General features: G+C 43.4%; 1 protein-coding gene across 1 annotated transcript; it reads left to right on the forward strand.

Annotated features, from left to right (window-relative positions):
• The first annotated feature begins 743 nt into the window (after positions 1 to 743).
• On the forward strand, positions 744 to 18,905 carry LOC147630299 (vacuolar protein sorting-associated protein 2 homolog 1-like). The gene is made up of 6 exons (XM_086810143.1): positions 744 to 959; positions 1,057 to 1,131; positions 1,297 to 1,427; positions 2,024 to 2,128; positions 2,198 to 2,458; positions 18,360 to 18,905. Exons 2-6 carry the CDS (start codon positions 1,095 to 1,097, stop codon positions 18,498 to 18,500), a joined length of 675 nt encoding a protein of 224 aa, XP_086666269.1. The 5' UTR covers positions 744 to 959; positions 1,057 to 1,094; the 3' UTR covers positions 18,501 to 18,905.
• The last annotated feature ends 7,935 nt before the right edge of the window (positions 18,906 to 26,840 follow it).

A 26,840-nucleotide genomic window follows, 5' to 3' on the forward strand; every position in this document is an offset into this window, starting at 1 on the left:
GGTAAAGGGGACTTGGGGGGACTGGTTGTTGGGGAGATTGATTGAAGCTGAAGGGGCTATTAATATAGTCTTTAGTCTTATTAGATATTGCTATCTCTGGGATATTTGGAACTCTAGGAATTGGCCGATGTTTTAAAAAGGTTCAAGGCAGGGTCTGGATTTGGTAGACCTGATGTATAGATGTGTGCATTAATTATGTATATTATGTAAATAAGATGGATGATAAGTCTTTTGTTGAGGTAGTGCAAGCCTTACAAGCTGGGATAGGTTGAGTTGCTTTCAGGCTGTTGAGATGTTAGTACATATTAGGGCAACCTAACAAATTCTGGCATGTGTGGCAAGGTTATAAAGGGAAAGACTTGAAGAAAAGTTGGCCAAAGTTTGGACCTAAAACTAGAAGATGGTATTTGAAGAAGAAGTAGCCAGTTTATACGGCCTTGATAGAGAACCCTATTGGCATGAGACCCGATGTGAAGATATGGACCAAGGAGGATTATATGGAGGATTAGACTCCCAAAATGTACTATTGAGTCCTTGCTTATGAAGTTGGGATATCATATCTCTTGGGAACACTCATCTTAGGTGGGATAACCTTCTTTATAGTGATTGGAAATAGGATGGGAGTTAAGACGAGGACTTTTGCATATGGCTGTACTTAACCTATAAGTATAATTATATTTATGTAAAAAAAAAACATAAGGATTCACCACATAGATGTAGAAAAAGGGCAAGGAGAGATCCTAAGGCAAACCAATTTTACGTTATTCAGACTCGAGAGGCCCCGCCATCATTTAGTGATTATCTTTGCTCAATATCGTAGTTAATATAAATTAACCAGATTATTTATACGGAATGAACAAAATTGATGTGCAAAAGACCTTCGAAGTTTGAGCAATCTGTGCAGAAAAGAAAACCCTAGCTGGTCCACAACAATTTGCAGCAGAAGCTCGAAGAAGAAGGTTTGTGATTTGCTTTGCGTTTGTCTTTCTTTTCATTCAGTTCTCTCTCTTTTTCTCATTCTCTGTCTTTTGCCCTCTTCGCGATGGATCTCATCAGGACTTGATCTCCTTGCAAAAAGATTGCACTACTCTAACATGAGTTTCCTGTTCGGGAAGAAAAAGACCCCCGCAGGTAGGCCATATTATCTCACATCCAATACCTTTTTTTAAAGGGTTTCAAATCCTGTTTTTTCTTACAGCTCCGTGTCTTCACAGAGATCTTGCAGTTTCAGGGTTCCAAACACCCTTATTTTTTTCTCCCATTTTCCTCCTGAAGCCTGTGAGTGTGCCTTGACAGAGATTTTGCGGGAGAACAAGCGCATGCTTGATCGATCCATCCGAGAGATCGAGCGGGAAAGGCAAAGTCTGCAGGCCCAGGAGAAGAAATTGATAGTGGAAATCAAGAAAACAGCAAAGCAAAATCAGATGGTATGTTATTAACCCCGCTTTTACATTCGTGTTTATATTGGGGATGCCCTTAAAAAAAAAGGGTTCATAATGCCTCGATGACATTTTCTAGAGCAGCATTTTTTCCTCACCAGCTACTACCCACGCTCACGTGTGCTTGTGCATCTTGAGCAATCCGAAAGTGGCCATGTATGATTGGCTTTGCTCTTTGGGGCTAGCCTTCACCATAGCTGAACCAGCTCTTCATGGAAACTGAATATGGCTGCACATATATGAATAGCTGTTCAATAAGGTGGACATATTTTTTATACATAAAGCTGAACCTACTTTTGGGTGATGTGTGATGTAATCACCAGGTTTGAACTTTGTGATTAGATTCATAATGTTAAGATCACACTGAGTATTTTTCATTGGTATATTATTGGATTGGTTGGGTGTGAATGTGACAGATCATTTGAAATGGTTTCTTTTTTGAAATTCCAGCAGAAGAGGTCTTTTATGGCATGATAGCGAAGCACTTTTTGTCTATACTGAAGAGTCTAGGGTGAAGTATTTTCTCAGCGTTCAGGAAGTTTTCTGCTTTATAGGACTGAAGAATATGTTGTGGTTGTTGACAGGGTGCTGTGAGGGTAATGGCAAAAGATTTGATTCGAACAAGACATCAAAGCACCAAATTTTACGCTCTTAAATCTCAGTTGCAAGGTGTTTCACTTAGAATACAGGTGAGCATGAAGGATGGTTACTAATATTGGCTATGGTCGAATTCTGATGATTTTTTTGTGATTATGTAGACATTGAAGTCAACACAATCAATGGCGGATGCAATGAAAGGTGTTACCAAAGCAATGAGGCAAATGAACAGGCAGATGAGTTTACCTGCTATACAGAAGATAATGCAAGAGTTTGAGAGGCAGAATGAGAGAATGGAGATGACCACAGAGATGATGGGAGATGCTATTGATGATGCAATGGAAGGAGATGAAGAGGAAGAGGAAACTGAGGAACTTGTCAACCAAGTACTTGATGAAATTGGCATCGACCTTGATTCTCAGGTATGCCATCCTCTAGAGCTGTACTGTTTGCTTAACTTTCTTTTTTGGGTGATTTTCTCCAAGTAAAGTACTGTTTTTTTGTGGTAATAAGTTATCCAGCCCTGCCAGTGCCGTTCATGTAGGTAGTTAATGTGCTTGTACACTACATTTGTGCATTTATACATTTGTCCATCAATGTGGTAACTGTGATGCTACCCTCCTTTCCTTTGAACTTCATAGAGTGAAACATGTGTGATCAGGAATTTAAAGGAAATTTTTTTGGGAGGCCAATGCTTGATTTGAACATGATGCGTACAGAAGTGTCTTCAAACTGCCATTCACTTTGGTATAGAGGAGCAGAAACACAGATACTCTCTGTGCCATCGTCATCAACGTCACTGATTTTGTGATGACTCTGATTCAGCATATGAGTATTGCGGTAGAGGCCTGGTTGGTTCTATGGAACCAGAATGAAATGACGAATTAGACAAGGATACAAAACCTTGAGAATCAACTAGTAGGAGAGTGGAGAAGGAGCTGAGCAATTCATTACGTGGATCAAGGATTTTTGAGATTACATGGCAACACTTGGAATCGACAAATCAAGTGAAGATCTAGCACGACGATGCGCGTGTAATTCCACCAATCGGTGCAGAATGCTTGGATGAACACAATGCTAATCAATACACTTAAATACACCAAGATTTAATGGACAACATGCTCAATACAAGATGTAATTTGCTGAATTGACAAGAGACGCACAATGAGCTGGAACGGTCGGCCTCTCTCCCTGAAATAGTGTATATTAATCTTGGTAGAATCAAGTACATAGTGTCATGGGTATTTTTGACCAGATTTCTATACCAATGCATATGAATATAGCATTGCAAATAATATGGTTGTTGGTGAAGATCTGCAACTCACACTACTCTCTTAGTGCCCATGTTTCCTACCATCATCTGCTCTCTATTATTCGGATGAAGGGAACCTTGGAAAAGCTTCCCCTATGGTTCAACTTGAGAAAGGAATGCTGAAATTAGGGTTTTCAGTCAAAAGACCAGAAACTACAATTGTTTTGCTTAATTTTAGACATTGGAAGTGTGTAGGAGAGTGAACACTACTTAGAAACACTCTTGGAAGCTTGGAAAACACACTAGCAAGCTTGGATATTGGGAAGGAGAAAGTGCAGAAAATACAGACAAACAGGCTCATGAAGGGGGACGCCTACTTCTAGAGGGAGAGAAGAGAGAGATGATGAGATGTACAACCTCGGTGTTAGGTAGAGAGGACAAGTGACTTGTGGTGCAAGCTGGGATGGACACATGGCTGGTTGCTTCCTTTGTTAAAAGGGGATAAGGTTTGGGCAGTGGGCATTGAGTTTTGTCCACCTCGGGACATCAGTGTGTGCGAATAAAGTGTGTACACACTCACTTATAAATTTGTGCTAGTTTCTAAGGCTAGGTTTTGACTAATATTTACCACATGTAACATGCCATATAACCATGTCAACAGAATGTTTCACACACGGTTGATGGGCGGGCATCCCCATACTCGGAACTACACATTGGTTAAGCAAGCATGAAAACAATATGCAAATTCAATTGCAGGCAAGCACATAAAGATGCTATGCAATGCAACATTGGTATGCACAATTGTTACGACCTTGTGTTTTTTTCCTCTGGACAACAAGCAGGTGGGCACGGGCACAGGCACGGGCACGGGATGGATAGTGTGAACAGGCATCAGTTGGATATGAAAAGGTAACCTATATATGGTGGCTAGCCCAAGTGTGAAAGGGGACAAAAAGGGATTTTATTGTTTATAAGGTTTAATAACCTTTGAGACTTAAAAATATTATTAATATTGGAGGCATGTGTTTTTAATCTTGCTTTTGGCATTTTTGAGAAAAGCGAATTGTCTCTTTAAATAGGCGAAGAGTGGCGCATGGAGTATGGCGGGCATCCCCTGGAGAGGTGGTCGCCATGTGGTCTACAGCGAGTGCCGGGTACTGTGCACAAGGGCTACAGCTGAGCGCTGTTGCTGCATGGTCTACATGCGACAGGTGCTGCAGCGCTTGGGCTACAGGCGGCTGGCCATGCTGCGCATGGTCTACAGGTGGTGAGGCTGCTGTGTACATGTGGTACAGGCAGGCAGGCAGGCGGCTGCGCCTATGGGCTGCAGCCAGCAAAGGGGCACCAGGCGGCTGGGCTACAGCCAGCAACTGGCGACGAGTCGGGCAGCCAGCAACGGACAGCCAGGCGGGCAGATTGCAGGTGAAACAGGGGGGAGGCGCTGCTGGACAGAGGCAGCCAACCACTGTATAACCCCTCTCTCTTTCATCATAAGGGCCCGTTGTGTTTTTCTCTTTTGTGTGCCATGGAAGTACGAGACTCTGAAGCAGGAGAACAAGCTACGGATACACAGGACGATGTTCATGGGAGAGATGGTGTGATTTCTCTTCGTGATGAACTTATATGTGTTCAGGGAAATTTTTCTCTCGCTTGGTGCTATGGAAAACAACCTTGGTTTTTGGCACCGTGATTGGATGGTGCATATGTGGGTTTATCTGTCATGGAAAGAGGACATTGGTTTTTCGAGAGGAAACAGAACTTTGGTATCGAGGAAACAGGCCTATGGTTTATGGGATACAGGTCTATGGTTTATTAGATACAGGTCTTTGGTTTCATGTGGAAAGCATGTCTTTGGATTCTTGTGGACGGGTTCTAGTTTTCTGGAAATTACATGCAAGCTGTGACTATAGGAAGGACATGTGGTTTGGTACAGCCCTACTGCTGTTTGGAAAAGGGTTGCGGGATCCATGTTAGCGATGGAGAAGACCTTTTCAAGCAGGGAGGTGTTGTACAAGTGTGCCTTCTCTATGGAATGCTTTGCTGTAATAACGAGAGTTCTTATTTGGAAGTCCTGGGTGAAAGTTTCGAGGGATCCTATTGGTAGAGGATTCTACAAGTTGTACTTTGTACTCAAATTTTGATCAAGTAAAGAAATACCGCAAGGGGCGCCACTGCGTTTTGGGGCCAATCGATGTCCTTGTACTATTTTGCAGGAGCACACTAGCTCCCCTTGTTTGTTTCCTTTTCCAGGTCCCCATGGGTGATGAAGTGTTTTGTGTGCGAGTGTTTGTTTCATCGCTTGCCAGATTTCTGAAGGCCGGTTTCAACAATCCCCGTTCATGAGACTATACCAAAATAGACGTGCTCCAAGCAAGTACACGAGGTACCTTATGTAGTGGAACACCAATCCTCCAAGCATTTCCGAGCTTATACACACAGGCACATGTCGCAGCAGAAAGTCAAGTCCACAATATCACATGAGTGACATCAATCCCCGACATATATTAACTGCCATGGGATGCCGGTCTAATGTACATATATAATGAGAAAGCATGGGTGGACCAATTGGGTGGCCAAATTGTGACACTCCAGGATCTTGTCCCAGAAGTATGATGGCTTGGTTACGTCATTGAACACTAAGGGGAGAAATCCTCGAACTTTTGAAGAGTTCAGTGTCATGCTCGTGGTGATTGAAGAAATATATGATGGATCATCGGCAGTGGAGCATCTCGACAAGGACTATGTTACGTACCTAATGGGGCTAACCACGTGGTTAGAGAGCCTCATCTTGGGTTAGGGGATCCTAAGGATTAGTGCAGTTGGCTAGAATAACATGGGCTAAGGGTGTAATAGAGGATCCCATAAGTTATAAGCTTTTGTTAAGTCGACATATTTCTACAGGAGCATCACTTGTTAGTTGGTCGTACCCACAAATGCGGGAAGATTTCATAGGGCAAGAGCCACACCTTTTGGTCACCTACCCTCAGACCGTTTGGGATTCGGGGCAGAGTATGTATCTCAGTTTGTGAGCAGCTTCTTCTAGCAATGGTGGATGCCGGCACCATAGTCCCAAGGAGGGCACAATGGGTGATTATCAGACTTGGGGAGGACCGGGTGGGCCTCCTCAACAATTATGTCCCTAACTCCATGGCATGTAGAGTGGATTTTTGGAGCATGATTTAGCAAGGCCTCCCTTAGGTTGATTTCTTGTGTAGAGCTTGCGGCTTGGGAGGAGCTTATCTTCACCATCACGGTTCAGGGGACAAGACCCTTGTCATCTCCCGGAGTTTGGGCGTAGCCAGGGGGAGTTTTGTTGGATATATCACCCAAATCCATTCAAAGGTTGAAAGGGGCTATGTAACCTTGATTACTTCACTCAAGACACCTCCTCAAAAGGGCGCCTACATCAAATATAGCCTAGAGGGAATATTTCTCATTTATGGCATACCCACATGGGGGAGATGGGATACCCACATGGGGGAGATGGCCTTCCATGCTTGTAAGACATCATAGATGATGTCATGTGGTCATGTACTACTTGCCTATATAAGAGGCTCTTGCTAATGAAGAAGTAACTTGTGTGTTTACATGATTATGCCTAAGCCATGTCTCATTAGTATCTCCTAATCCACTCTTAATCATGTTTCTAATCATGACATAATCATGACTATAACCATGTTTGATCCTCCTTAGCTCTTGCTAATCCACTCTCAATACCAAGAATTGGTATCAGAGCAGGTTTTACATCATCCAAAGCTCACTTATTAGGGATTAATTAGCAATTTATTAACTTAATCATATCTTATCCTCTCCTATTATCTAGGCTGAAAGACAGGCAGTCCATGGAGCTTCAATATCTCACTACCCACTTCAAGATTCACCACAAGCTTTCAGCTGCCCATTCTCAACTCAAACACGAAGGTGCTGACGGGCGGAATTAGCCAGAAATCGCCTGGAGCCAACGGCATTGCAGCAGAAACCGGCGCCTTTTTATTTGGGGGAAAACGCTGCCCCATCGCCATCGCGTCACCAAACTCTAATTCCTCAGAGCCTCAAGGGTTTTCGTAGGCTGCGAACACGCTGATCTGGTCAGAATCGCGAATGGATGCGTGGTTTGGTGGCTGTAGAACTGACAGAGCTTCTGAAGCTTCAGTTCTTAACAGTAAATTAATGGGTGATTATTCAACTTAATCACCAATGTTTTGTGCTTAAAATAGTCTCAAATCTCTGATATTTAAAGTACTTAAAGCATTAGATGCTTTGACCTAGGCCTCTACCTCCTTCAAGTACTCCAAGTGACCCAATTTTTGGAAGTTGTTTTGAAAGCATTTATCACATTGGTCACCATATACTTGATGATATTACTATATTGTGATGATGATATTGTTTACATCATTTTTTGAATCACAATGGCTGAACCATCTGATGCTGAATCATCGAACATTCAACATTTGAGGCCTAAGAAGAAAAGCAGAAAGCCGAGGAGACGGGTAAGAAACAATGTCTACAACTCAAGAGCAAACAATGTTTTAGGAGGGCATGATTGGTCTGAATTTTTCATAAATAACCTTCATCTATTTGGTGAAGGTATCTAATCTTGTAAAAGCATTAGACACTGCCCTTGAGGGATACTCAAGTGGTAAGACCTTGCTTTATCATCATGTCTACATCCTCATTCCATGTTGATAAGTTTAATGGGGTAGGCTTTCATACCTGGCAAGTTAGAGTAAGATTTATTCTCATGAAGAAAGGTCTGTGGGGAGTTGCTAGTGGAAAGGAGAAAAAACCTACCACTAGAGATGGTGAACAAGGATGGTTACCTAGAGATGAGAAAGCTTTTGCCATAATTGCATTAGGTCTAAGTGACAACTACATACATCATATCTCTAATGCAAACAACTCAGCTGAAGCATGGGAAATCTTAGAGAAATTATTTGGGGCAAAAGGGAAGCATTCCAAGATAGGGCTGAAAATCCAATTCTTTAAACTTGAAAAGAAAGCTTCTGAGTCTTTACCTACTCATCTTAATTATATGAAAAGCCTAATGTCACAACTTGCAACAATAGGAGCACCAATAGATGAGGAAGATGCCATTGCAGTTTTATTGAAAAGCATGCCTTATGATGAATATGGGCACTTAGTGTCAACTCTCATGAATCTTCCGGATCCTACTTTAGAAGCCATTGAAGCTGCACTCCTTGAGGAGTACAAGAAGAAGCAAGAGAATATAGGGATAATGGAAGGGGCATACTTCTCCAACAACAAGTCACACTTCAAGAAGAAGAACTTCATCGACACAAAAGGAAAGAAGAAGACTTGTGGATTCTGCGGCAAGGACAATCATATTGAAGAAAATTGTTTCTTCAAACAAAAGGCACAAAAGGCATTTCTCGCAAGTCAAGACAAAGAAGAGCTGCAAGAAGAGGCCTCCGAAGAGGCCAATTTTATCGAAGAAGATTGGGCCTTTTGAGTAAAATCAAGGGATAGCCCATACCATGTTTAAAAACCTCTCCATCCTAAACATAACTATCTCATTGTAAGCTTTACTATGGTATTCTAGCATCATCCATCATTGCTAGCATTGTAAACCTAACTGGAATAAGACCTACGGGCACCAGCATGGTCATCATAACTAGTTTTTGTATGTTGTAACTAGAACTTAGAATTGCCATCATAAAGGTAGCATTGTCATGGATTTGGTTGAAGGAGGGTTTGTTGGATATATCACCCAAATCCATTCAAAGGTTGAAAGGGGCTATGTAACCTTGATTACTTCACTCAAGACACCTCCTCAAAAGGGCGCCTACATCAAATATAGCCTAGAGGGAATATTTCTCATTTATGGCATACCCACATGGGGGAGATGGGATACCCACATGGGGGAGATGGCCTTCCATGCTTGTAAGACATCATAGATGATGTCATGTGGTCATGTACTACTTGCCTATATAAGAGGCTCTTGCTAATGAAGAAGTAACTTGTGTGTTTACATGATTATGCCTAAGCCATGTCTCATTAGTATCTCCTAATCCACTCTTAATCATGTTTCTAATCATGACATAATCATGACTATAACCATGTTTGATCCTCCTTAGCTCTTGCTAATCCACTCTCAATACCAAGAAGTTTGAGATTCTCCAGATTTGGAGGAGGTATCCAACGTCGCACCTGTTGTGCCCTCATGAAAGGCCAAGCTCTCCCATAGCTCCTCAATCCTCCAACAAATCTGGAGGTCCTGGATCAAGCTCTTGAGTATGCAGAGGCTCTACTATCCATCATGTCGCCAAGGGTCATCTAGAGAGAGAATGACGGGTGAATGGTCCTAAAAGGTAGTGCCAGCTAAAACATCCACCAAACCACCTCCTCCATAAGCCCACTGGTCAATCAACATAGAAACGGTCTAGACAGGAGTGGTAGGAGTCTCTGCCTGAGCCTAGCCTTCCTTCAATGCTTGCAAGAGCTTAGACCAAGCTAGCAGAGCTTAGAGAGCAGGAGAGTCTCTGCCTGAGCCTAGTCTCCCTTCAATGCTTGTAAGAGCGCACCCTGAACAGTCCATGGGACATTTGGCATGCTCGTCATAGAGGGCACTACCATGCTACCTGCAGAGTCCATTCAGAGCATATGGACGGACATCATACACATGCGGAAGTGCCGAGAGGCTTATTTGTGGATTTGGACTCTGGAGCAGCAGTCCTTTCCTCAGGGTCAGATACATTGAGGTTACTTGGCTTTACAGGTCACGTGTTTGCCCCCTCCCTCCCCCCCAACAATTGTATGAGATTGCCTTTCTTCGAGAGCGCCCAGCCAGCAAGGAAGAGTCCCTCTCTGTCCCCTATTGTTTTTCATGTCTCCCTTGATTGAGATTGGGTCACGTACTTAGCCATTTCAACTAAACTAAACTTAGAGTAGGCCTTGTTTAGTCTTTTTGTAATTCTTTCTCGCTCTAGCTTAATATAGACATAGTTTGGTTATTTCCTATGTTTTGTGATTCTTTGTTGTTATACCTTATAGCAGACTTTGAGTGCTAGTCTCTATCATGGTTGAGTATGCCCATCACCTCCGGAGAGTGATAGAACCTCGGTTTGCTGGTTTTATAAAGCATGTTCTTTTGGACTAACCTTACACAAACTTGCACCTACTCTTGGGCATTGATGACGTGAGTAGGGATGTCATAGCTTATTGTCCACGCTATGCATGATAGAGTTGATGAACCTACACTTCATGTTCGGACAGACATTGGAGTTAATGGTTGCACTTTTGAGTTGAAGTCCTTTTTAAAGTTTAGCTTAATGTTTGGTTCTGGCTCTTAAGTGCTTTAGGTCTAGAGTTTACAGTTCTCTGTTTTGCTATTTTGTGTTGTTGTTTAGTATCTCAGCTCAAAAGGTTTAAGTCCTTATTAAGAAGAAGTGTGTATGCTTTTGTGTGTGCGTGTTTTTTAATTTTTATTCTTTAAAGTTTCTTTAATTCATGTAATTGTTTTGTTTTGTTTTCTTGTTTCTTGTTTTTTGTTTTTGTTTTTTTGGTTTTTTGGTTTTTTGTTTGTTTTGTTTTGTTTGGTTTGTTTGTTTGTTTGTTTGTTTGTTTGTTTGTTTTTTTGTTAATGTCTTAATTAAAAGTCTTCGTTTGACATTATCTTTTGATTTCCTCTCCTTAGTAGCTAGATTTGTTAGTTTATTTATTTTTGATCTTTCAAATGCTTTGTTTTTGTCTTTGTCCTTCACTATTATTTCTTTCTCAAATCTCTCAATTCATAAGTTCAGATTTTTTTGACCCTACGAAGGTATATATATAAATAGATGTCAGTGAGAGCAGAGCCTACAATTGGAGGAGGAGGAAGATGTTCCGATAGCCTCTTCAGTTTCCATGGTGGTTGGTCAGTTGTCATCACGAGTTGTCACTCCAGTTTCCGACCAGATACAATAGGGAGTGATGGATCTAGTTGGAATTGGAGCAAATATGCACATCATATGCTGGAGTGCTCCAAGTTAGGAGGAGGGGATGTCATGTGCACCTCCTAATTTGGGTGCTTATGGACACGGTTTAATGCAACTGCCTAAAGGACAAGATCAGAGGCCGTGTATGGGCAGCCGGACAAAGAGAAGATCACACGTGTGGAGGGTGTCTAGGCTGTTGGAGTATGCACAGGCGAAAGCATAGGCAAAGAGAGAGAGAGAGAGAGAGAGAGAGAAGGAGAGTAAGGTTGTTAGAGGCGTCAGAGGTGTTTGGTACGAGGCGGGTATGGTATGCGCCTCGGAAGACCTGTATTTTTTAGACGTTAGAGGCGTGTTAGAGGCATCTATTATAGTGAGTGTGTGTGTGTGTGTGTGTGGAGAGAGAGAGAGAGAGAGAGAGAGAGAGAGAGAGAGAGAGAGAGAGAGAGACATCTACTAAAGATCCAATGGGCCTATGAGACCAAAGTGATACAATAATGTTCATGGCATATCTTATCATGGAATGGAAAATAAAACATAAACATAGCTATCTTACTAGGGTGATACAAAACTGTCCATGGAAACTCATCATGGAATACTAAGAACACAGAAACATAAGAGCAGCATCAGCTTCGAGTAGATGGTATACCACTCTCCAAAATATCAAGCATGGGGCTAATGAGTATGGCTGAGAGGTCTCTCTCAACTATGTCACGTGGAAAGGTAGCTCGATGGCGGTGGAGCATGTCTAGGATCTGGAGCTGATGAGGTGATCGTGGCCAACGGCTGGGGCCAGGGGCATCGGGCACGTCGGAGTGCGGAGGTGTCATGTGCATCCGTTCATCCCAATGCTCATAGACATGTATATTCTCATTAGCAAATATATGGGTAGATTCAGGGGCAGATTTAGAGCAGATTTTGCAGCCCTACAAGCTCCCGGAAGTGCCCAAGACATAGCCCAATGGTTGGGACACCTTTTGGGCATAGTTTGGACACAAAATATGACTGTTTGGACAATGTTTTGTGGGAAAAATAGTTTAAACCGACTTGATTACGAATTCATTCCTTTTCCTATAAATAGGATCATTAGGCATTCATTAGAATGATCATTCAAAGATCAAGAGGATCCATTTGTCAGAGTGTGCAAGGCAGCAAGGACATAGTGGTGGATCAGCAGGAGCTTCTCTTGTTCGATAGCAAGTAGAGAGTTGCAAGGATCTTTGGTATGCATCATGAAGCTGTGAATCAGCAAGATCATTGTATATATAGCATGTTTTGGCAATATACAGTAGATTAGGTCTATCTCTCCTTCTCTTTTGTGTCTTTGCTAAACATAGGATTAGCGTTATCTTCTTTGCTTAGCGTTAATCATGAACACGCTTCTGCAACGCATGTTACATTGGTATCAGAGCTTAGGTCATCCTAGGACAGCCCTTAGCTTATGTTTGGTGCATGCTGAATTAGGGTTTTTGAAATTAGGGTTTGCGTTTTAGAGACAAGTGCATAAATAGAGAGAGAGGGAGTCAGACACAGTCTTGGGTCCTGAATACCCCCTATAGGGCCCCCCACCACGAATGGTGTATTTGCTTTATTAGAATGATGCAAATCTGTAAACAATATTCTGGTTCTTCACCTTTCACCTTCACCTTGACCGAGAGCTTTCCCCTTGGTTGTCCTCACCCTTGGAAGACTTATGTCCTTTGTGAATGCTAAGATGAATGACTGAAATCTGCCTACGCTATTTATAGGCCCTAATGATGCTAGTCAATGGGTCCTGTAACTATTTGGCCCTCCTAGCTCTATTTCACATGATGAAACCCATGCCCCGACACAAGATAGCTGGGAGACAAGGTCCCTTAGCACCATTCGTGGTCAAAAAGCAAGAAAAAGTAAAAAGTCAAACAAGATTGACCGCGAGCCAAGGGCGCCATTAGAAAGAGGAGATTGAGCCGGACCAAAAAGCTAAAAGCCCCTTTTTCAAAAAGTAGTTCCAAGGCCAAAAAGCAAGGCCCTAAAGCTAGAAAAGCAAAACAAGAATTTTTTACTAAAGTTGAGTAATATTTTACTTTAAAAAGACCAAAAGCAAAGTAAAAGGCAAAAGCAAAGCAAAAGCATCACTTTTTGGCAAAGAGCAAGGCTTTCCCAAGTATAAAAGAAGCACGAGCCTCTGTTTGGAGCATCAAGTTAAAGAAGAACCTATTCATCGCGTTGCCATCTTCATCGGGCTGATTTACAGCAGGGCATTTCAACCTTGAACTATTGCATATGGGACGGATATTTGATGATGCAAAAGCGCTTGTGTGTGGATAAGGGTTTACGGGTTAAGGTGATGCACCGCCGTATGCAGGGCATTGAAGAGTTCTTGTCACTACGCAGGCCTTGGAGAGGTACTTTTTCTAGCCAAACATGCGCAAAGACATAGATGTTTATGTGCGAGAATGTATGGTTTGCTAGAAAGTGAAGTTTGATAGGCATAAGACACCCGGTTTGCTTTAACCGTTGCCTGTTCCGGATCAACCATGGGACATGGATTTTATCATGGATTTACCTAAAACGCAGCAAAGAAATGATGTCATATGGACCATCATTGACAGGTTTAGCAAGCAAGCTCTTTTCATTCCTGTGCAAAAGAATATTAAGCATAAGCACATTGCAAGAATATTCTTGGCCCAGATTTTCAAGCATCATGGTATGCCTCTAAGACTATTGTGGGAGATCAGGATCTGAGAGCCACAAGTTTATTCTGGTGGGCTTTATTTGATAATATGGGCACAAAGCTGAATTTTCCATCAGCATATCATCCTCGGATGGATGGGCAAAGTGAAATTGCAAATTCAGCTGAACTTGATTTGCTCAAATGCTATGTGGCTGAGCGGAAACTAGAGTGGGAGATGTACTTGCCTCTTGTGGAGTTTGCTTATAACAATATGGTGCACACCTCCACTGGGAAAGCACCCTTTGAGATGGTTTATGGCAGGATGGTACTTCCACCTATCCTTCACACGAAGGATGAAATCTTTGTTGTGGATGAGTATGTTAGAGATCTGGACAAAGCTTTCTCACAAGTACGTACAGCCAAACAAAGAACTCAAGAAAAGCATAAGAAAGCTGCAGATAAACATCGTAGACAAGTGGATTTCAAAGAGGGTTTGAGAAGGCACACCTTCAAAAGCAACCTAGCAAGGAAGGCAAGTGCCCAAAGCTGTCTCCCCGGTACTATGGGCCATTCCAAGTATTGGAACGGATTAATGAGGTGGCTTTCAAGCTTGCTTTGCCTGAACACTGGCGCATACATAATGCTTTTTATGTCAACCTCCTCAAGAAATATGTGGGTCTTGAGCCGCTTGATCCGGTTATTGAGGACCAACCTGAAATTGATGTGCTTCAACTAGAACAGATTGTGTTTCATAAGGAACGGAGAGTTGTTGGTGGCAAGCTTATCCGCAGGTTCCTTGTGAAGTTTAAGAACTACCCCGCTCTGGATGTGAAATGGGTAGATGAAGACTACTTCAAGGATTATCCGGATCTTCTACAAGTTTATTTGGCCGCTTTTCAGTTGCGGACAACTAATTAGAAGCCGGGGAGAATGTCATATTTCTGACTATACACATGTGGAGGAACACCATAGAAGGGTAGGTATAGACCCTAGTGTGTCTTCCAGGCATGGTTTAGTACATGTGAAAGGACTCCATGGAAGGATTGAGATCCTAGTATGAGCTCCTGGCATGGTTTGTTACATGTGGGAGGACTCCATGGAAGGATTGAGATCCTGGTGTGAGCTCGACATGATTGGTTACATGTAGAAGGGCTCCATGAAAGGATTGATATCCTGGTGTGAGTTCCTAGCATGACTCGGTACGTATCGAAGGGCTTCATGGAAGGGTGGATACCCTGGTGAGAGTTCCTAGCATGCTGATGAAGTCTCATGGAAAGGTGGACACCCTGGTGAGCATTCTTTATACTTGTATGGGCGATGCCCGAGACGGGTTCGGTACAAGATGAATAAGTTGGGAGATGGAATCCATAATATTATGCATAAAGCATTTGTGTGTGTTTTGACATGCATGAATGACTTGTCTTGACTGCCTGAACAATGCTTGGTACTTCTGCTTGTGATTGTCCATGGGCTCCGAGGACGCCTGGAAACTGTGCACACTTGTTTGGGACGGAGGCGATGGTCTTTATCTGTTTTGCAGGTGGTAAGTAACCCCAAACTCAATTTACAACTTATGTTTTATTATACGAAGGTTTATGAGTGCAAGTGTTCACATACACTTCAATTTGGGTGGACAAATTATAAAGTGTTCACTTACACTTAAGTTTGGGCAGACAATTTTTAAAGTGTTCACATCAAGAGAACCAGTTTTTAATAAAACTTCGCCATTACTTAAGGTGGGCAGCCCATCGAGCCATAATAGATCCACGAGTTGCTATTCTGGGAGGGGAAGTCCAAAATCAACTAGGCACCCCCCTTTCCAGCTGTTTTTGGAGGTGGAACACCCTGATCTTCACACAGGTGTCAGGTTGGCATGCAAAAACAGCTCTTGAGAGCTGGTCGACTACTGGCAGGGCTGATTTATAGCTGGTTGCTTGCCTCCATAGCTTCTACAGACAAAAGCGATTCTTCTCTCTCCCCCTTGAAGCAGGCGACCCCTTCTAGCTTCTCTACAGGGCTGGTCGACTGCTGTACAGCAGGTTTCAGGGCTGAGATTTGATGCTCTGAAGGCTCTGGGTTCAAGGAAAACAACAGGGCACCCATCTCATCTCTCGGGGTGACCTGGACAGCATGTTTGCAGGCTGAAAACAGTGCTGTTCAGTCCGATTCAGTAAGGTTCTTCGCAACAAATTCGAAAGCAAACATTATCTGAACCTACGTGAAGCCTGTGGCTCTAAGGGTAGAACCTTCGGGTGGCCAGAGCCAAGGTTTTCATGGCTGGTTATTCGGGATAGCACCACTGCTAGAGGGTGTGATTACGTACTAGAGTGTGTTTTTTCTGTTGTAATCAGCCCAAAAACCCTAACTCTAGAGTTCTACATGCTTTCTAAACTCCCTAGGATCATGCTAGGCTGAAAACTAGACTTTCTAGCACTATACTATGCTGAAAATGAGCAAAAAGCTGATGCAAAAACGCAGATTTAACGCAAAAACGCAAACCCTAATCTTGCTCGTAAACTGTCACGTGCATCCCGCACTTGGATGCCACGTAGACATTCTGTACAGTAGGTGCAGGACCTGGGATGGTGAACTGGTCCCATGTGAGCCCAGTCCGGGACGAGTCAGCCAGGGATCCATCTCAGTCGTCCGAGGTCAGGTGTGCATTGTCCTGCACATGAAGCAGTGCCAGTCCGCGCTGTGAGTCTCCCTCTGGAATGATGTCAGATGTGCTGAGTATCTGGTTTGCAACTGGATGCCAGGCCTCTGTAGGCATGTAGTTTGCATGTAGAGATGGGGCCAGCCCATAGGGCTACCCCAGGGCAAGGATTTGCATAATTAGCATGGGCATGGGGGAGGTATAGAACCACCCCCAAGGGGCCAGGAGGGCCCAAGATATTGCCCACCAGCCAAGGCAAGGGCTGGAGGGGCTGTCGGCCAGCTCCAGAGCTTCTGGACAGGCAGCCGACAGAGATTAAAGCCCTAAACAGCAGGCGGCCAGGTGTGGGGGGCAGTCCCACACCCATGCGCAGCATGCCCAGCAGCCAGGGTGCTGTCCAGAAGCATGCGCAGGCTGGACAGCAGGGATTACAAGTGTGAAAACACTTTATTAAGGTGTGTGAGTATTTTATTAAAAATACTCAGTCGTGGGCTGTCCTGAAGCCAGCCGACTGCATGAAGGGAGTAGTATAAAAGCCCAGCCCATAATTCATTGTAGTCATCTCATAATTCACCAAGTGCTCCAAGCAACCAAGGGCCAGGACAGCCAAGAACATTGCTAAAGCAAAGGGGTGAAGGACTGAAGGTCAAGGGCAGGTTTTTCCAGCCAAGAAAAGGTCAAGTACTTTGTATTTGTTTTCAGATTTACATCATTCTAATAAAGCAAATACACCATCCGTGGTGGGGGCCCTACAGAGGGTAATTGGGACCCAATACTGTGTCCTTCTCCATCTCCCCCTTCTCTCTCTATTTTCTGCACATCGTCTTTCAGTTTGTGCGTTAATTCCGTCGCGAAAAGAGTGCTGTTTTCTGAGTTTTGAAGTACTGATCCTTCTCCGAAGCTTCCGCATATTACATAAACCCTCTATCTTGTGTGTTATCTTCGTCATGAAAGATTGCTGAATTTTGTCCATTGAAGTTACTGATTCTACCCATCAAGTCGTGCGAATCTTCTCTCTCTCTCTCTCTCTCTCTCTCTCTCTCTCCACGACTCCCTCCCTCTCTCCTTCCTATCTATTGACCTTTCATGAATTTCGCAAAAGCACCAAGAGGCGAGCAAGCCACAAGGAAAATGATAACCAAGCTTACTTCTTGAGCTCATGGAAGGAATTCTTCCTTATGGATTTTTAAAGGTGTACGGGAGACAAATATAAAACAAATATATTTTAAAAGCTATGACGTAACTCTACGTTACAAGAATCAATCAAAGAGCATTTGGCATAGAAGTCAAATGACAGTATATATATACGTGGAAGTAACATCAACATGCATAGGGCTTGAGAAAAGTCCTAGTCCATTTTACTGTATCTGCTTACACAAGCAGCAGAAACCAGAAAGTGGAGTTTTGACAGGGAAACAATGGTTGTAGCAAGGCTTAGGCAGGGGGGATCATGAAATAGATGCCTATTTGAAGATGCACAGTGCATGCTTCCTAGAATAGGGTCTGAGTGTGGCAGCAACACCAGAGCTATTTGCTCTGGTGGGTGTCAAATCAAAGCATGCATGAGTTTCTCTTTTTCATTTCTTTTAAACGTTTCAATAGTTGAAAGTTCTTGTGGTCTGCCATGGTGGTATGTTGGTATTTTTCTTCAATTTTACCAAATTTTTTGGTTGGCTTGTTCTTTTCCTTTTATATTCAGCCATCTTATAATGAAGTGTTTTGTACTTGAATATACTATAACACAAACTGGCAAAAAGAAATCAAGACATGATTTGCTAAAATATTTCAAGATGTGATTTTAACTGATTTTTTGGCTTGCAACCAACAGTTGGTCAGTGCACCCGTTACATCCACTGTGCCAGCCAATGCATCAGCAGCTAAGGTTCCACAGGCAAGTGCTGCTAATGGAGATGACATTGGCATTGACAGTGATTTGCAGGCTCGCCTTGATAATCTTCGGAAGATGTGATGTGATTTAATTTAGCAGGAGATATTTGAGCTGTTCTTTTAAGTTGGAAGACTATGTTATCAAAAGGTGCCCGTTATAGGTGCTTGCTTATGTTTCCGAGTGAGACTATGCACATTCTCTGGTTTCATGATCACACAAGTTGTAAACTTCTTTTCCTACCATATTTCAGAAAAACAGTTGCTCAAAGCACTCTGTACAGTTCCTTTGAGAAAACATTGTTTATTGTCCAGACCCATGTACGTATGTGATATCCTTTTTACTTTCGCGCAACACCAATTTATCTGGAATTATTTGACAAGTGCTTTGTTTTTGAAGAATCTCAAGAGATGGTCATATTGATCTTTTGCTGAAGATACATGTACGGGAGCATTGCAAGCAGATTATCAGAAGTCATGATATTGTTTGTTTATTTGCGATTTCATGGCTGCAATGGTGCTCTATTATTCTAGTGGTCCTCTCTCTCTCTCTCTCTCTCTCTCTCTCTCACACACACACACACACACACAATCCATCCAAAAAAAAAAGAAACTAGTGGAAGTTTCAAAGTAGTATGCTTGCGGAGGCATAATATTTAGGACTTCAAGACATGGCTTGGCCATCTTTTCCCAACATTTTTTGGTAATTATGCTTACTCCCACACCTCCATCTATTGTGATACCCCTAGTGACTGGTAGTGATGCATTAGACTCATCACCTTCAAAATGTTAGTCTAGTTTATTGAGTGGAATTTTAACCAGAAACTTAGTATTTTCTTCTTCCACTAGGGGTTTTGATTCGGGCATGACTCCAGGTGTTTCCATTGCATGATGGGTGTGTGCCTTATGCATGTCTACGAATGGTGGTAATCCTATGTAGAGTTCTCCATTAATGGTGGCGTGCCTTATGCATGTTTGTGAATGGTGGTAATTCTACGTTGAGTTCTCCATTAAGAAGAGATCTCATTGCTACAAATAGCTCTCAGGATCAATTAGGCGGTTATAATTATGCTTATCTATAAAGTCATAAAATCTAGCAGTTTAGGAATATTTAGAGGCAAATCCATCACCGTCTTTTTCATAGCAACGTGTCGGTGAAATTGGAATATCCATCTTTAAGATAAGCTTAGGGTTATCATACTCTAATTGTTCCCTGAATCAATCAAGTCTCAATCTCTTCTATGATGGCACTTGGTACTTTTAGGGTTTGTGAGTCTTGATAGGTATGAAGGTGCTAGGATGCACAATGTCTGAGGTTCTCACCTATTTGGGTTTTGGTTCTAATTCCTCGTGTCTTAATAACTAAATCCCGAGCTATTGAACTTGCTCAATCTCCTTTTGAGGGTCAAGATAAGAATCTAGATTTGCTTTGCATGATTTAGTTTCAAGAGCTCTGGTTTCCTTTCTTGTCTCATTTTGGTTTTGGTTTGTATGTCCCTACTGTGTTTAGAATGAGCTCATGTATCCAAGGAATCTGAGTCCTCATGTATGTCCTTTATGAAGGTTGGTTCTTGTGGTATTTCCAAGTTTTTCTTTTTCATTGCTCTTACTTTTCCATTCTTAACTGATTTTTTTCTGTTGAGATTTAAGCTCGATGTCAGCTTGTGCCAACTGCACTATGTGCTGGCATGTTAGGTAGCAGCATGTGTGAGACATAAATGACTACGTCCAGCTGGTCATAGTGTGTGGACATTAGCTAGGGTTAGCTGTGTGTGGACACAACACCTAGTGTGTGTTGTGTATTATGGATTATGGCTTTATGCATTGTGTGAGAAGGGAGATGGCTTTCCTCTATGGTTAGGGTTTGCTCCTGTGTGTGTCTCTCCTCTCCCTCTACCTGTTTTTCATCATGGTATCAGAGCCTGGTGCTCTCTATTAGGGTTTATGAGTGAGTGAGAGAAGAGGGAGAAGAAGTTGTGAAGAAAAGCTGTGAAGCTTGCCATTGATGCTGTGAAGCTTGGAGCACACCGATTTCTATCAGATCTGAGAGCTTGGCCTATCGGGTAAGGACTACTAAACACCCTCGAGCGGATTGCAGGTGATTCAAGCACAAACAAGGCTAATTAGGGTTGCCTAAAGCAAAAGAAAATTTTGATTTTTTGCAAGCTTTGCATTGGAGCTTTAAAGCGGTGATGTATTGTGAAAATAGATGCAATCTGGCAAAGGAACATATTGGCAACTCATGTGCAAGTTCTACATTGAATTTGGAGCCAAGTTGATGCATTTATGTGTGAGGAAAATCACTGGTTTGAATCCTTCACAAAAACAGAGAAATGATACTCATTGTGGATGCAATTAAAGCTAGGTTTTTTGTAAAAATCAATCAATTGATGGATTGAGTACATGCCTAGGAGTGTTGGGCACCCATATCTACCTTCAAACAACCTCATGAACTCATCAATTCCCCTCAGGAGCAGGCGGCGCAGCCAGATATGCAGAAACAGAGCAGTTTTTCACCTTTTTGCTAAGTGGAGGCCAAATTTCACTTGTGTGGTTGATTAAACCCAAATTTTGCTTAGCAATTGTGTAATACACAAATCCAAGGAGGTTGCTATATGATTGGTTGGAGCAATTATGAATTATGGAGCTGGAAATGAGCTGATTAAACAGGCTGTCTACTGTGATTAGTGAAACAGAGTGTGATTAATCGGCTAATTACTCTCTCATCTTAAACAATTGGTCTAATTCCTTTTACATGGAGTTAGTGGACATCATTGCTAAGCTAATGAATGCCTGATCTCCTAATTTGGACAAGCATTGAAGAAATTAGAGCAATTCTGCTATTGGTTTTTACTAGTTTTTCTGGTTTTTCTCAAAACAGAGAAGGGCGTTTGAAAAATTTGATATGTACGTACCTTGGTTGGTGTTGATATGCAACATTGAGCTTGTTTAGGTGTCAATGCAAGTTATCCACACTTGATTGAACCATTACATTGCAATTTGAAGCCTTGGAAAGCGCGCCAAAACAGGGTACCTTGGACTGCGTATGCCAGTTCATTTTGGATGCAATCAGTTTGATTTTCTACATCAAAAGTAAAGTTTGTTGAGTACTTTGGAGTATTTGGAACACTTATTAGAGTGTGGTTGAGCCGAGGAAGGCTCGTTTATAGATTTGGACGTGTGCGGAAGGTGCATTTGCATTGAGCAAATATGTCAGACAACCCAAGACAAATTGTGGGTGAAAAGTTGGATAGGAAGTAGTTCCAGGCATGGAAGTACAGGATTAAAAGTTTTCTGAAGGGAAAAGGTTTTTGGAATCTTATTACAGGTGCTGAGCCAGAGCCGGAACTACCCCGACAACCTACACAGCAACAACAGGTTATAGCTCATAAATAAGCAATGGTCAGAAAGAGCATACAAAGTTTTGTATTACTTGTCTATATGTATCTCGGATGCTATACTCATACATATACAAGATGCTGAGAATCCCAAGGATGCATGGGATACATTGGTAAAGCTTTTTGATACAGACACTAGTGCTCGCAAGTCTCAGTTGCAAACAACAACAGATTCATAATGTGAAACGGAAAGGAAGGAGCATCCATGATTATGTACAAGAGATAAAGAAGTATGCAGATGCATTGGCAACAATCAATGCTCCCATGCGTGATGATGATTTGGTAGACATTACCTTGGGTGGTCTTGGCAAGGAGTATAAGTCTTTTGATACATCCATCTCGGTTCAGAGTACAGGTTTACCAGATTTTGATTTGTTGGTTTCACTCTTGCTTGTTGAGGAAATCAAACTCAGTGACTCTTTTCATGATGCATCTACTAGCCATGATGATAATGGTAGAAATCAGGCTTTCTATTCATTCACAAAGGGGATTTAGAGACAGGGGGAGATTTGCATCACGTGGCCGTGGATGGTAGGATAGGTCACCACAACAGAATTTTCAGCCTACATATGGTGCTAGAGGTGGTCGTGGATATACACCTCAGAGAGGCAGAGGTAATCCTCGTGGTAGAGGACATTGGCAAAGCCAACAAACATCTATGCAAAATGTGGAATGCCATTACTGTGAGAAATTTGGTCATATGGCACGTGATTGTTTCCGGAAACAAAATGATTTGAGAGGGGGTAGAGCCCAACATGGTGGACATTATGCACAACATGGTGGAAATTATGCAAGTGGTGGAAATTATGCATCAAGCAATAATGATGGTAGCGCAAATCACTTGTTTGCCACCATGAAACATGTTGTGGGATCTATGATAACGAATGGTGAAAGTGATGACACTTGGTATATGGACTCTGGAGCATCAAACCATATGACTTGTCATGGCGAATGGTTTGAGCATATGACGCCATGGGAAGTTTCCTATCCGCCAAGCTCGAGCATGGCTCAAGTGCTCCACCATAGCCACTCGTCATCGTTGTCCTCCCGCACTCATTTTGTCACACCGAGACGGTTGCTCTAATCTAACGGAAGATGCAAGCTCTCTTGGCGGCGAAGATCGTGTGGGATCTCCACGGAAGAGGATCGCGTTGGTTAGCCTAATCATGAGAGAGAGAGAGAGAGAGAGAGAGAGAGAGAGAGAGAGAGAGAGAGAGAGAGAGAGAGAGAGATATTAAGCATCTACTAAAGACCCAATGGGCCTATGAGACCAAAGTGGTACAATAATGTCCATGGCATATCTCATCATGGAATGGAAAATAAAACAGAATGAAAACATAAATATAGCTATCTCACTGGGGTGATACAAAACTATCCATGGAAACTCGTCACATGGGAGCAACATCAGCTCCAAGTAGATAGTATACCACTCTCCAAAATGTTAAGCATGGGGTTGATGAGTATGGCCGAGAGGTCTCCCTCAGCTATGTCACGTGGAAAGGCAGCTCGATGGTGGTGGAGCATGTCCTGGATCATGAGCTGATGAGGTGATCGTGGCCGACGGGGGGGTCGAGGGCGTCGGGCATGTTGGAGTGCAGACGCTCTGGTCCGAGGTAACTCCTCCCGGGCGGGGTAGGTCCAGAGCATCTCGTGGAGGGTCCACAAGATCCACTATGTCAGTGTCCTCCACCTCCTGGGTTCGGAAGAAACTGGTGATGGTTGGCTATGCCGAGGGAGGGGGTGGGGTGGCTGGGGCCTGTGTCTCAAGAAGAAGGTGTCCCTATGTCTACAGAGCTCAAGCAGAAAGAGGCCCAGGCAATGCTAGTCCTGGAAGTCAATGATCCTGGAGAGTGGACCGAATCCCTCATGAGATAAACAGTGAAACCTCTCGCGGATCTCATAGTATACTGGGCAGCGGCATATGTAATGCTCCTCCGTTGTCTCAACCTCTATGTGGCATAGTCGACAGATCCTCTCCTCTCTGGGTGTCCGTACGAGCTTCCCAGCTCTGAAGATGCGCTCAGCTCTACTTGTCTCCACTTTGAGGCGGTGGGAAGAAACCTGTATCTGGCCAATCGCAATCCGCATGGCATGGGACATGTGAACACTCAAGTAGCCCGACTGATGGATGAATCCATCCTCAGTGAGTGTGAGGAAGTGGTCTCTGTAAAAGTGCATCTTCTTCGTGGGGAGCTCCGAGGGTGTGATCCATGTGCAATGTGTGTAGAGGCTAAGAAGATCTGATCGGATAACCCGGTTGGTATCCTCGTGAGACAGCCAAAAAAAGGGGAGTCCAAACTGTACTGAAGGGGGGGTAGGCGGTCCATGCAGAGCCCATCTACTAAGAACCAAGTGGAAACTAGTGTATACCATATGCCAGAGTGCCCCTCAAGTGCTAGCTGTCTAGAGGACTCCAGGGCAAGCCTCGAATACCTGTGGTGGGGATCCATGTGACTAATGCGATGAAGGTATGTGACTGTCTGGAAGAGTGCCTCCACTACCATCGGGGCTACAACAAACTCTGCCTGGATAATTTGGTGTGGGACTGATGGTTTGCTGCGGATCATACGGGAGAACATCATGACCTGGGGCCTCTCAACTCGCTGCCAATCCTCATCGGATAAATTTGGCCCCCAGAAAGTTGCTCCATACATCAAGGTTGGTGTGACGAGGGTGTCAAAAAGCTAGCCCTTCGTCCTGGGCTCCTGGAAATGTGCCTAGAAGCACTGCCGCTCAAGTAAGCTCAAGGCTGCATATCCTTGTGTCACTCTAGCATGTGCTGCGAGAAGCATGGTAAAGCGTGGGCCACTGAAAGTGACACCATGGTAGACATAGGATGAGACAATCTCCACAGGATCCCCTCTATATGTGAAGCTCAATCTGGATGTGACAGGGCGAGAGGTATTGAAGACCATTACCTTGGTTTTGCCAAGGCTAACAGAGAGGTCTTGCTGAGTGCAAAAGTCATGTAAGGCATCCAACTGTCTCTGAAGCCCTTCGGCTGAGTTTGAGAGGAGGACGATGTCATCTGCATAAAGTAGTATGGGGATTAATATGCCTGCTAGTGTGGGACCAGCCCCGCCTAATCCATCAATGAAGCTCGAGATCTCATCAATGTAGAGGCCGAAAAGAGTGGGTGATAGAGGGCAGCCCTGTTTCACCCCAATGGTGCTGGCAATCTCCTGTGATGTACCTCCTGGGGCTCTCACTCGTCCGGTGATGGACTCATAGAGGGCGATGATGCTCCAAACCATGGTGGGTTGAGTTCTGGTGGTAGTTCAAGGGCAGTAGAAGACTTACCAGTTTAGTGTGGGTGGAGTGAGAATACCCTTTGTGGAAGCAGTTGGCGGGAGCAGAGGATCATAGTTAATGCACTCCCCGTTCTAGAGGATTATTGTGACCTTGCCTTGGGGAAGCTTGAGGGTAGCTGTGTTGTTAGCTGAGTTAATTGTACTTGAAATATTTTGCACCCAGCTTCTGTCAACAAGGGTGACTGAGTCTTTTGTTTCACCTATGGGAACCACATAAAACTTACAAGCCAATGGGCTAGATACAGTATGTATAGTTTATGTAAAAGACCCAAGGCTTTGTATGTGTTGTCCACTTAGTAATTGAACTTTGGCATGGGCAATTTTAGAGAGGGTTTGCCTAGAGAGACCCATGTTTCCCATGGCAAAAGATTATGGCTGGTTGTGGGAGATAGCAAGGCATGTTTTCTTTGCATGTTTCTACCAAAGGGGAAAGATCTATCTAGACCCAAAGGGTGGTTGTTTCAGGTTGTGGAGCTATACTTACAATCAGGGTGTTAAGCAAGGCAATGGCCTTGTAGGGTTCATGAATGGTCTGGCTATTTGGGAGCACAAATTGTGTGCCAAGTTTGCGACCTAGTGTCAAGTGTAGCAAGGATTTGAAGCCAATCGTGTCGACTTCATCACTATTGACAAAAGCGACCATACATGGCACCTGCGCATCATCAAGGGCTTGATGACAAGCCTCGCAAATTAAGAGATCATTGGTCCTGGTGGTGGTCATAGAATCTTCAGCAAAGGGAGATTTGGCCATGGGATATGAGTGCCAGGTATATAAATTGACCTTAAGCGTTTGAGACTGTTTACGGAGGTAGACATGATGTAGGTCCCAGTCATGGATTAGTCAGGTTTGTCTCATGAAGGGCCGACCTAAGATGGCATCATAAGCATTTGAGACTGTTTACGGAGGTATACATGATGTAGGTCCCAGTCATGGATTAGTCAGGTTTGTCTCATGAAGGGCCGACCTAAGATGGCATCATAGGCGGCATTACAAAAGTCTATGACCACAAATGTGAGGTGGAATGGCATGTCACACTTTTCCCTTGAGGTCATGCACTAGGCCTATGGGTTTTGCATAGTTCCCGTCCGCAAGCTTGATCAGGGATCAATGGTTGGCCCCAGTTTTCCCAACATGTTTGTATGAGGATGCTTACACCAGCACCTCCATATCCAGGATGCCTTTGACCACATGTCCATTATAGGAAATGGATAATGTTGTGTTTGTGTCATCACCTTCAAAGTATTGTCCCAGTGCATTAACACAAATTGTTGGTGCACCTTTGGATCGTGGGTGGTGGTCTGGATGATGGGGCTTAGATTCATCCAAGGAATCTAGAGCTTCCTCGTCCATATAAGCCTATAGTTTGTGTTCCAATCCTGAAGGCCATTCCATAAATTTGGACTACCTTTTAACAAGGTTCCAATGGGCATTTGGATTTGGGAGGAAAGGAAGGTAGAGAGGCCGGCCAGGTTGCATTAATGATGAGTAGGGGCTTCTTGAGGGGCGAGGCCTTGATCATAGGGTGGACTAGCAATAGTAAATGGGAGTTCAATTGGTCCTTATTTGACATGTGTGGAGGTCAAGAGGTAGTTGCAGTAGGAGGATAAAATACCTCAGCAAATTTGGTGTGTGGACCTTGTGAGTCTCTATTAGACTTTGTGTCAATGTTCGCATCGAGTTGTTTGATGTGAATGTGGGATTTGGGCTTGGCTGTT

The sequence above is a fragment of the Cibotium barometz genome, chromosome 16, assembly GCF_041138505.1.
Source record: "Cibotium barometz isolate CiBa-2024 chromosome 16, ASM4113850v1, whole genome shotgun sequence".
Lineage (NCBI taxonomy): Eukaryota > Viridiplantae > Streptophyta > Polypodiopsida > Cyatheales > Cibotiaceae > Cibotium > Cibotium barometz.